The 12,354-nt window shown below is 48.8% G+C and overlaps 1 protein-coding gene across 13 annotated transcripts in view; it reads right to left on the bottom strand.

The window, feature by feature from the left end:
* KTN1 (kinectin 1) overlaps positions 1-12,354 on the bottom strand; it is a 277,158-nt gene that overhangs the window by 99,048 nt on the left and 165,756 nt on the right. For all 13 annotated transcript variants that reach the window (XM_063947961.1, XM_063947966.1, XM_063947958.1 and 10 more), the window contains 2 exons: positions 6,141-6,231; positions 5,979-6,056 (listed from right to left, as the gene is read on the bottom strand). In XM_063947961.1, the coding sequence (XP_063804031.1) occupies positions 5,979-6,056; positions 6,141-6,231 (169 nt within the window). The remainder of the gene's footprint in view (positions 1-5,978; positions 6,057-6,140; positions 6,232-12,354) is intronic.

Genomic DNA, 12,354 nt, shown 5'->3' with positions numbered 1-12,354 from the left:
AAGGGCCCTGCCTCTAAAGGATTACCATTGACAAGGTAGGGGAGTAACAAGGAGGGTGAGGTGTGTGGTACTAGTGACTTATGAGTGCTGATTGGCGTTTACAAAGCAATGAGCATTAAAAGCTTCTCTGAAGGTGAGCAAACTGGCAGAAAGTCTTATAAATAATTTCTGACATTGCAATAATGTTATTTTCTCAAACGTTTACAAAAAGGAGATTTATGGTAGACTTACCATAGTTAAATCTCTTTCTGCGAGGTACACTGCGTCCCACAGGGAATACATCGGGGTGTAGAGATGGTGCCTCTAGATCAAGATCCAACAGGCTAAAGCTTTAGACTGTCCCAAAATGCCTTGCGGGGCCTCCTCTATAACCCCGCCTCCAGGCACTGTGAGCTCAGTTTTGTTAGGCAGATGTTAGTCACATAGAAACACGTTCTCATGACAGGTGAAGGGACTAGCGGCTAATGCCATACAAACCCAAAGAAGCTAAGTGCGTCAGGGTGGGCGCCCTGCGGAACCCAGTGTACCTCACAGAAAGAGATTTAACAATAGTCTACCATAAATCTCCTTTTCTGCAGCGGGGTACACTGTGTTCCACAGGGAATACATCAGGGATGTCCTAAAGCAGTTCCTCAAGGATACCTCAGTTCCTAAAGCATACCTGCACCTTAGCGGGTATGAGAACCCGGCGTCCAAAGGAAGCATCCTGAGAGGCGGAAGTATAAAAGGCATAGAGCCTAATAAACGTGTTCACTGAGGACCACGTAGCCGCCTTGCAAAACTGTTCTGCGGAGGCGCCACGACGGGCCGCCCAAGAGGGACCAACAGACTTAGTAGAATGGGCTTTAATAGCAGCAAGAGCTGGGAGACCAGCCTGCGCATAAGCTTGTGCAATCACCATTCTAATCCATCTGGCCAAGGTTTGCTTATTTGCAGGTCAGTCACGTTTGTGAAAACCAAACAGTACAAAGAGTGTATCTGACCTCCTGATAGGGGCAGTCCTCTCCACATATATACGGCAAGCCCGTACCACATCCAAAGACCGTTCTTTGGAGGACAATTCAGAAGCTATGCAGGCTGGAACCAATCTCTTGATTAAGGGGAAAAGATGACACCACCTTAGGTAAATAACCAGGGCGAGTTCTAAGAACTGCTCGGTCACAATGAAATATTAAAAATGGTGGACGACAGGACAACGCGCCTAAATCCGACACCATTCTAGCAGAGGCAATAGCCAGCAGAAACAGGACCTTGGCTGTGAGCAATTTAAGGTCCACTGACTCAAGAGGTCCAAATGGAGACTTGCAGGGCATTCAAGACAACAGACAAATTCCATTGAGCCACAGGAGGGACATAGGGAGGCTGAATGTGCAGTACCCCCTGAGTGAATGTATGAACGTCAGGTATAGACGCAATTTTTCTTTGAAACCACACCGACAAGGCAGATATGTGAACCTTGACAGTGGCCAGACAAAGTCCTAAATCCAGGCCTTGTTGCAAAAAAGCCATAAGGCTGGAAGTACTAAACTTGTAAGCATCAGGATTCTTAGCAGCACACCAGGTGAAGTAAGAATTCCAGACTCTATAATAAATCCGTGCAGAAGCCGGTTTGCGGGCCTTCAGCATAGTTTGGATTACCGCCTCGGAGAATCCTTTGGCCCTCAGGAGTGAAGCTTCAATAGCCACACCGTCAAAGCCAGCCTGGCCAGGTCCGGGTAGAGACAAGGGCCCTGAACGAGGAGGTCTGGGGGTTGCAGAAGTAGAAAAGGACGCTCTATCGATAGACCCTGCAGGTCTGAGAACCAATGCCGCCTGGGCCACGCTGGAGCTATCAGAAGTAGTATTCCTCCTTCTTGCTTGAACTTATTACCCTGGGCAGAAGTGACACTGGAGGGAACACGTAGGGCAGCCGAAAGTTCCATGGAATTGCCAGTGCGTCCATGAACGCTGCTTGAGGATCCCTTGTTCTTGATACGAAGACCAGAACTTTGTGATTATGTCGCCATCAGGTCTACATCTGGTAGACCCCACTTGTCCACTAGGAGTTAAAAGACTTCCTGATGAAGACTCCACTCTCCAGCGTGCACATCCTGACAACTGAGGAAATCGGCTTCCCAGTTGAGGACTCCCGGAATGAACACTGCCGATATTGCCTGCAGATGGCATTCCACCCAACAAAGGATTTTTGACACTTCCATCATTGCCATGCGGCTTCGAGTGCCACCTTGATGATTTATGTATGCCACTGTAGTGGCACTGTCTGATTGTACTTGAACGGGCCTGTTCTGTATCAGATGCATGGCAAGAGTCAAAGCACTGAACACTGCCCGCAATTCCAGAATGTTCATCGGAAGTAGAGATTCCTCCTTGGTCCACCGACCCTGGAGAGCGTGCTGCTCTAGCACCGTGCCCCATTTCAGCAAACTGGCGTCCGTAGTCAGTAGGACCCAGATGGGGATCCAGAAGGGACGGCCCCTGCTCAATTATTGGTCCTGTAGCCACCAGCTCAGCGACAGACGAACTTCCGGAGTCAAGGAGATCATTTGAGACCTGATCTGATGAGGCAGGCCGTCCCACTTGGAAAGGATTAACTTCTGCAGAGGGCGGGAATGAAATGGAGCGTACTCCACCATGTCAAAAGCTGACACCATGAGGCCTAGTACTTGTAGCGCCGAGTGTATCGACACACTTGGTCGAGAGAGGAAGTATCTGATCCAGTCCTGAAGTTTCAGGACTTTCTCTGGAGACAGAGACAGTTTTTAGCTGTGTGTCCAGCAGTGCCCCCAGGTGCACCATGCTCCGAGCAGGGACCAGCGAGGACTTCTTCCAGTTGACTAGCCACCCAGGAAGCATACTGTGAGTTGCAAATGACTGAGGAGGACATCTTGGGAGTTCGCCAGGATCAGCAAGTTGTCCAGATATGGCAGGATCCTGATTCCCTGACTACGTAGATGAGCAGTCATCACGGCCATAACCTTGGTGAAGATCCAAAGGGCTGTGGCCAGTCCAAAAGGCAGAGCCTGGAACTGATAGTGAAGGTTGCCAATAGCAAACCGCAGATATTGCTGATGCGATATGGCAATAGGTATATGCAGATAAGCATCTTGTATATCCAGGGACATCATATAATCTCCGGGTTCCATGGCCAGTATAATCGAAAGCAGTATTTCCATATGGAACTTGGACACTCTCACAAATTTGTTCAGTGATTTCAGGTCGAGTATAGGCCAGAAAGACCCATTGGGTTTCGGGACTAGAAACAGGGGCGAGTAGTATGCTCCGCCACTCTGGGACAGGGGTACTGGCACCACCACTCTTGTATCCAGGAGAGAATGCACAACCAGGTGTAGCGCTTGCGCCTTCAACGGATCGGAAGAAATAACCATTGTGCAGAACTGGCGAGGGGGGCGTCTCTTGAAAGAGACAACATACCTGCGAGAGACTACTTCTCGCACCCATGCGTCTGAAGTGGTCTTTAACCAGACCTGGGTGAACTGCAGAAGTTGGCCTCCCACCCTGGGATACCCGCCCCGTCATGCCGCAGGCTTGTCTTGTTTGGAAGCAGGCTGACGGGCAGCCCAGGATTGTTTTGCCTTGGGCTTTGTGGTTTTGGGAGCACAAGACAGTCTCGGGTATGCCTGACCTTTTGCTTTCCCTTGAAGTCGAAAGGAACGAAAAGTGGTACTCTTTGCCTTCTGTGCAGAAGGATTAGTATTCGGGAGAAATGCAGTCTTAGCAGCCGCTAAGTCAGTAACAATCTTATTCAGATCTTCCCCAAATAGGATGTCTCCTTTAAAAGAGAGTACCTCCAAGGTCTTTTTAGAGTCCAGGTCCACCTTCTATGACCTTAACCACAGAATTCGTCGAACCAGGATGGACATAGTCGTCGCCTTGGCGGCCATTACACCTGCCTCAGAGGACGCCTCCTGAATATATTGGGAGGCAGTGGTAATATGAGACAGATATTGTCTGTCAGTGTCAGATATATCCTGAGGCAGCTCATCTTCTATTGCCTGAACCCATGCTTCAATTCCTTTTGCAGCCCAGGAGACTGCTATAGTGGGTCTATGTACAGCACCTGTAAGGATGTAAATAGACTTCAGGCATCCTTCCATACGCTTATCTGTCAGTTCCTTCAGTGAGGTGACAGGGGTGACAGGCAGAGTAGATGATACCACAAGACGGGTGACATGGGAATCCACCGGCGGTGAATTTTCCCACTTGTTACACAACTCAGCAGGGAGAGGATAACGAGCTAGCATCTTTTTAAACAGGGAGAATTTATTTTCTGGTGAAGACCAGGGTTCCTGACGTATATCTACTAAATGGTCAGAATGCGGTAAGACTACTTTAGCTACTTTCTGACGTTTAAACTTATCAGGTTTCTTAGACGCAGTAGTGGGATCTACATCATCATCGATTTGTAGAATTAGCTTGATAGCCTCCACTAGGTCAGGGACATCAACCTGAGTTGTAGATTCCTCATCAGAAGCAGCTGTATCAGTGTTTGACGGGTCAGTATATTCCCCATCCTCATCAGACGAATCATCTGAGATATTAGTGGATTGTGAGGAGGAAGCGGCCCGCTTAGATGACCCCTTGACACCAGAGTGACGTGCGGTAGGTTTAATTGCTGCAACTGGGTAGACAAAGTATCCGCCCAAGGCAGATTTACCATAGGGACAAATTGTGAATTCAATGGCACAGGAGGTCCCATAGGGGGCGCAAGGCGTGTCACAAGCATATTTAGCATAGCTGAGAATGCCGCCCAAGGTGGCTCCTGATTGGCTACAGGAGCTGCGGGCTGACTGGGAGATGTATAGCACATATTACACAGACCATCATACAAAACTTCCCCCTCAGGCAAATCCTTGGCGCATGCGCTGCATGAGGCAGGAGCATCTGCGGATTTCCCGCCCTTTGTGTTAGACATTATGATGAATGTAACCGTAGAGCGTATGAGTACGATACAGTCAGACAAATATAATACCTGCAAATAAATCCCCTATTTATGGGACAGCATGCACAGTACACAAACAGAGAATAAATGCGGTACGATGTGACTGGGTACACAGTAGAATAGCAGCCACGCGATCCAGGAGAGCGTCTGCGGTGGTGTGCCTAGAAACCGGAGCGCCTCCGCCGCAAGTAACCAGGAACAGAGCCAGCAGGAGTATGCGACGCCGCTGGGGAGGTGATGGAGCAGCAGCACAGTATGTCACATTGACATGTAAGTGCTGCAGCCCTTGAAGTCTTCTATAAAGCTTTTTCAGGGCTGCCTAGCGCAGCCCCCCTGTTAAGTGACCTGCTTCATGCAGGCCCCAACTCTAAAACGGAGCTCACAGTGCTGGAGGTGGGGTTATAGAGGAGGCCCCACAATGCATCATGGGACAGTCTAAAGCTTTAGCCTGTTGGTGCCTCTGGATCGAGATCCATCTCTACACCCCGATGTATTCCCTGTGGAACACAGTGTACCCCGCTGCAGAAATAAAATTTCTGAGGGAGAGGACTCATCATTTGTAAGGATACAAAATCAAAACAGCACATAAAAGAGAATAGAAACACAGATGGCGATGAAAATGTGCGAAGGGCCCTCCTTGTAAGAGCATACAATCTAGAGGGAGAGGGCTGAGCTGAGATAATCAGTGCCAGTGGGACAGGAGCCGATAGAACGTGCAGAGGAGCATTATCAGGTGAGGAAAGGATAGACTACACAAAGACTGGGGTTTTAAGATAGTGCATGAAAGACTGAAGATTGGGGAGTGCATGGTCAGCAAGATAAGGGTTTACATGAGTGAGGAGCAGCACAGAAGAAATCATGGAGGTGGAAGTAAGGTAATTACCAGGAAGGAGAAAAGCGTAGGTCACAGGCAAAATTTATTATCCATCTTTGGACATCCCTAGTTCTTATGTAGTTCTCACTGTCAATATCTACGGACAACATTCTCTGCAGGACAATTCTATAACATTGTTGATACCTGTTTTAGCTGTTGATCGTGTTTTCTTTGTAATTCACAGGCCTGAATTTTCAAAATCTCATTTTCTTTTTTCAAACCCTATTAATTAACAAATTGACAAGTCAGCGTTGCCCCTGGTACTATGGCTGCACCCATGCCGCTGCTGCAGAACCCACAGGTTACCGTTAGTTCCTCAGTTGTGTCAGCCACGTTGGTCTCTCGCTCCAGTAACGAAGCCTCCATGCTCTTAATCTTCTCTTCTTGCTGCTCTACTCTACACAACAAAGATTTAAACAAAGACATGTTTACTCAGCCATTCAAATGAGTATAAAGTACCACTGACTACTGCTTTCTTCAGCAATAGATTAGAGGGACATTAACATCAAGATTTTGTTTCCTTTATATTACATATACAGTAAGGAGGCATCATTTGCTACTTAATGTAGATATAAAAGTGCCCAAAAGTTCTGTTGTGTTAGAAACAATCACGGTAAATCTACAACTATTGTATCAGTAGCTCTTCTTACTCCGTCTCTACAGATTGTAACGTTTCACTGCAAAGCAATAATTGGTTGGGTGATGGGCCACAAACAGGTTTATTGGCCCTAGGGCTGGGTTTTCCAAAGACTGTCCTCAAGGCATCTCAACAGTCCAGGTTTTATGGATATCCTTGCTTGTGCACAAATGGTATACTCAAGCTGACTGAGGTACTGATTAAGTCAGATGTGCCTGGATATCCTTAAAACCTGTACTGTTGGGGTGCCTTGAGGACAGCACTAGGGAGCCACTGCCCTAGGGGGGAAGATTGGTTAAACAAAGATAGCGACACATGGGATGTTTACGAACACAGTGGGACCTATGGACACTGGTGGGAGTGGGGATTGTGTCACTGGTTATCTATCATCATTAGGGGGTAATAATTCCATTGAGTATCTATTGATGCTGTTGGACCTATTGACACTAGAGGGAAGGAGGAAATCTTACAATGGGGGAGGAACGGACGGGGGGGAATATGGACTTGGGGAGTGCAAAACACTACCCTAGGCTTCTTTCTTTTAATAAAATAGTTCAAATATATATTAGAACATGTTCTAAACTTAATTTAAGGGGAAAAAAAATAAGAATTTACTTACCGGTAATTCTATTTCTCGTAGTCCGTAGTGGATGCTGGGGACTCCGTAAGGACCATGGGGAATAGCGGGCTCCGCAGGAGACTGGGCACTCTAAAGAAAGATTTAGTACTATCTGGTGTGCACTGGCTCCTCCCTCTATGCCCCTCCTCCAGACCTCAGTTAAGGAAACTGTGCCCGGAAGAGCTGACATTACAAGGAAAGGATTTTGGAATCCCGGGTAAGACTCATACCAGCCACACCGTGTAACTTGTGATAAACTTACCCAGTTAACAGTATGAATAACCAACAGAGCATCAACCAATGGATGCCAACATAACATAACCCTTTATTAAGCAATAACTATATACACGTATTGCAGAAAGTCCGCACTTGGGACGGGCGCCCAGCATCCACTACAGACTACAAGAAATAGAATTACCGGTAAGTAAAATCTTATTTTCTCTAACATCCTAGTGGATGCTGGGGACTCCGTAAGGACCATGGGGATTATACCAAAGCTCCCAAACGGGCGGGAGAGTGCGGATGACTCTGCAGCACCGAATGGGCAAACACCAAGTCCTCCTCAGCCAGTGTATCAAACTTGTAGAACTTTGCAAATGTGTTTGAACCCGACCAAGTAGCAGCTCGGCAAAGCTGTAATGCCGAGACCCCTCGGGCAGCCGCCCAAGAAGAGCCCACCTTCCTTGTGGAATGGGCTTTTACTGATTTTGGATGCGGCAATCCAGCCGCAGAATGAGCCTGCTGAATCGTGTTACAGATCCAGCGAGCAATGGTTTGCTTTGAAGCAGGAGCACCCAGCTTGTTGGATGCATACAGGATAAACGAGTCAGTCTTCCGGACTCCCGCCTTCCTGGCAACATAGATCTTCAAAGCCCTGACTACATCAAGCAACTTGGAATCCTCCAAGTCACGAGTAGCCGCAGGCACCACAATGGGTTGGTTCAGATGAAAAGATGACACCACCTTTGGCAGAAACTGCAGACGAGTTCGCAATTCTGCCCTGTCCATATGGAAAACCAGATAGGAGCTTTTACATGACAAAGCCGCCAATTCTGACACACGCCTAGCTGAGGCTAGGGCCAACAGCATGACCACTTTCCACGTGAGATACTTTAGCTCCACCGTCTTAAGTGGCTCAAACCAGTGGGATTCCAGGAAAGCCAAGATCACGTTAAGATCCCAAGGTGCCACTGGTGGCACAAAAGGAGGCTGAATATGCAGCACTCCCTTAACAAACGTCTGAACCTCAGGCAGTGAAGCCAGTTCTTTTTGAAAGAAAATGGATAGGGCCGAAATCTGGACCTTTATGGACCCTAATTTTAGGCCCATAGTCACACCTGACTGTAGGAAGTGCAGGAATCGACCCAGCTGGAATTCCTCTGTAGGGGCCTTCCTGGCCTCACACCAAGCAACATATTTTCGCCATATACGGTGATAATGTTTTGCTGTCACGTCCTTCCTAGCCTTTATAAGCGTAGGAATAACTGCTTCCGGAATGCCCTTTTCTGCTAGGATCCGGTGTTCAACCGCCATGCCGTCAAACGCAGCCGTGGTAAGTCTTGGAACAGACAGGGCCCTTGTTGTAACAGGTCCTGTCTGAGAGGCAGAGGCCATGGGTCCTCTGTGAGCATTTCTTGCAATTCCGGGTACCAAGTCCTTCTTGGCCAATCCGGAACAATGAGTATTGTTCTCACTCCTCTTTTTCTTACAATTCTCAGCACCTTTGGTATGAGAGGAAGAGGAGGAAACACGTAGACCGACTGGAACACCCACGGTGTTACTAGTGCGTCCACAGCTATCGCCTGAGGGTCCCTTGACCTGGCGCAATATCTTTTTAGCTTTTTGTTGAGAAGGGACGCCATCACGTCCACCTGTGGCAGTTCCCATCGATTTGCAATCTGCGTGAAGACTTCTTGATGAAGTCCCCACTCTCCCGGGTGGAGGTCGAGTCTGCTGAGGAAGTCTACTTCCCAGTTGTCCACTCCCGGAATGAACACTGCTGACAGTGCTAGTACGTGATTCTCCACCCACCGAAGAATCCCAGTGGCTTCTGCCATTGCCACCCTGCTTCTTGTGCCGCCCTGGCGGTTTACATGGGCCACTGCCGTGATGTTGTCTGACTGAATCAGCACTGGTTGGTTTCGAAGAAGAGGCTCTGCTTGACTCAGGGCGTTGTATATGGCCCTTAGTTCCAGGATATTGATGTGCAGACAAGTCTCCTGACTTGACCACAACCCTTGGAAGTTTCTTCCTTGAGTGACTGCCCCCCACCCTCGGAGGCTTGCATCCGTGGTCACCAGGACCCAGTCCTGTATGCTGAATCTGCGGCCCTCGAGGAGGTGAGCACCTTGTAGCCACCACAGAAGAGACACCCTGGCACTGGGGGACAGGGTGATCATCTGATGCATCTGAAGATGCGATCCGGACCACTTGTCCAGCAGATCCCACTGAAAGATCCTCGCATGGAACCTGCCTAAGGGAATGGCTTCGTATGACGCCACCATCTTTCCCAGGACTCGCGTGCAGCGATGCACCGACACCTGTTTTGGCTTTAGGAGGTCTCTGACCAGAGTCACGAGCTCCTGAGCCTTCTCCTCCGGGAGAAACACCTTCTTCTGGTCTGTGTCCAGAATCATGCCCAGGAAGGGCAGACGCGTCGCAGGAATCAGCTGCGACTTTGGAATGTTCAGAATCCAGCCGTGCTGACGCAACACTTCCTGAGAGCGTGCTACGCTGATCAGCAACTGCTCCCTGGACCTCGCCTTTATGAGGAGATCGTCCAAGTATGGGATAATTGTAACCCCTTGCTTCCGAAGGAGCACCATCATTTCCGCCATCACTTTGGTAAAAACTCTCGGTGCCGTGGACAGGCCAAACGGCAACGTCTGGAATTGGTAATGACAGTCCCGTACCACAAACCTGAGGTACTCCTGATGAGGCGGATAAATGGGGACGTGCAAGTAAGCATCCTTGATGTCCAGAGACACCATAAAATCCCCTTCCTCCAGGCTTGCAATGACCGCTCTGAGCGATTCCATTTTGAACTTGAATTTCTTCAGATAAATGTTCAGGGATTTTACATTTAAAATGGGTCTGACCGAACCGTCCGGTTTCGGTACCACAAACATAGTGGAATAGTAGCCCCTTCCCCTTTGAAGGGGGAGGACCTCTACCACCACCTGCTGGAGAAAAAGTTTGTGAATTGCCTCCAACACTATCTCCCTTTCCATGGGGGAAGTTGGTAAGGCCGATTTTAGGTAACGGTGAGGGGCCATCACCTCGAATTCCAGCCTGTATCCCTGAGACACAATTTGTATAGCCCAAGGATCCTGTGAGCGAACCCACTGGTGGCTGAAAAGTTGGAGACGCGCCCCCACGGCTCCTGGCTCCGCCTGTGGAGCCCCAGCGTCATGCGGTGGATTTAGTGGAAGCCGGGGAAGACTTTTGTTCCTGGGAACTAACTGCATGGTGCAGCTTTTTTCCTCTACCCCTGCCTCTGGCAAGAAAGGACGCACCTCTGACCTTCTTGCTCCTCTGAGAACGAAAGGACTGCATTTGGTAATACGGTGCTTTCTTAGGTTGTGGAGGGACATAAGGCAAGAAATTTGACTTCCCAGCCGTAGCTGTGGAAACTAGGTCCGAGAGACCGTCCCCAAACAATTCCTCACCCTTATAAGGTAAAACCTCCATGTTTTTTAAAGTCGGTATCCCCTGTCCATTGCCGAGTCCATAAGACCCTTCCGGCAGGGCCACCTTCTTGGACAAGCGTGTCAACGCCTTGTCTACCCTAGGGGAGGATTCCCAGCGTAACCTGTCCGTTGGCGGGAAAGGATACGCCATAAGTAATCTCTTGGAAACTATCACCTTCCTGTCAGGGGAATCCCACGCTTTTTCACATAATTCATTTAATTCATGTGAAGGGGGAAAGGTCACTTCATGCTTTTTCTCCCCATACATATAAATCCTCTTGTCAGGGACAGGATTTTCCTCAGAAATGTGTAATACATCCTTCATTGCTACAATCATGTAGCGGATGGCTTTAGTCATTTTAGGCTGCAACTTTGCCTCATCGTCATCGACACTGGAGTCAGATTCCGTGTCGACATCTGTGTCAACTATCTGGGATAGTGTGCGCTTTTGAGACCCTGACGGCCTCTGCGCTGTAGGATCAGGCATGGGTTGAGACCCTGACTGTCCCCCGGTTACAGTTTTATCCAATCTGTTATGCAAGGAGTTTACATTATCATTTAACACCTTCCACATACCCATCCAATCAGGTGTCGGCACCGTCGGCGGCGACACCACACTAAGCTGCACTTGTTCTGCCTCCACGTATCCTTCCTCATCAAACATGTCGACACAGGTTTCGTACCGACACACCGCACACACACAGGGAATGCTCTGACTGAGGACAGGACCCCACAAAGGCTTTTGGGGAGACAGAGAGAGAGTATGCCAGCACACACCCCAGCGCTATATAACCCAGGGATTACACGGTACCTTAGTGTTTACCCTGTAGCTGCTGTTAATATATATATATATATATATATATATATATATATATATATATATATATATATATATATATATATATATATATATATATATATATATATATATACTGCGCCTAAATTTATGTGCCCCCCCCTCTCTTTTTTACCCTTTAATACACCTGTATACTGCAGGGGAGAGCCTGGGGAGCGTCCTTCCAGCGGAGCTGTGAAGAGAAAATGGCGCTGGTGTGCTGAGGAAGAAGGCCCCGCCCCCTCAGCGGCGGGCTTCTGTCCCGCTTTAATGTGTAAAAAATGGCGGGGGCTCGGGAATATATACAGTCCCAGACTGTATATATGCCTCTTTTTGCCAAAAAGGTACTTAATTGCTGCCCAGGGCGCCCCCCCCCCTGCGCCCTACACCCTACAGTGACCGGAGTGTGCGGTGTGCTGTGGGAGCAATGGCGCACAGCTGCAGTGCTGTGCGCTACCTTAAGTGAAGACAGGAGTCTTCAGCCGCCGATTTCGATGTCTTCTTGCTTCTGTTCTTCTGGCTCTGCGAGGGGGACGGCGGCGCGGCTCCGGGAACGGACGATCAAGGTTAGGTACCTGTGTTCGATCCCTCTGGAGCTAATGGTGTCCAGTAGCCTAAGAAGCGCTACCTAGCTGCCGTGAGTAGGTTTACTTCTCTCCCCTCAGTCCCTCGTAGCAGAGAGTCTGTTGCCAGCAGAAGCTCTCTGAAAATAAAAAACCTAACAAAATACTTTCTTTTCT

The sequence above is a fragment of the Pseudophryne corroboree genome, chromosome 12, assembly GCF_028390025.1.
Source record: "Pseudophryne corroboree isolate aPseCor3 chromosome 12, aPseCor3.hap2, whole genome shotgun sequence".
Taxonomy (NCBI): Eukaryota; Metazoa; Chordata; class Amphibia; order Anura; family Myobatrachidae; genus Pseudophryne; species Pseudophryne corroboree.
Note: the sequence above shows the minus strand (reverse complement) of the source record. Positions and strands in the feature narration are given on the sequence as shown.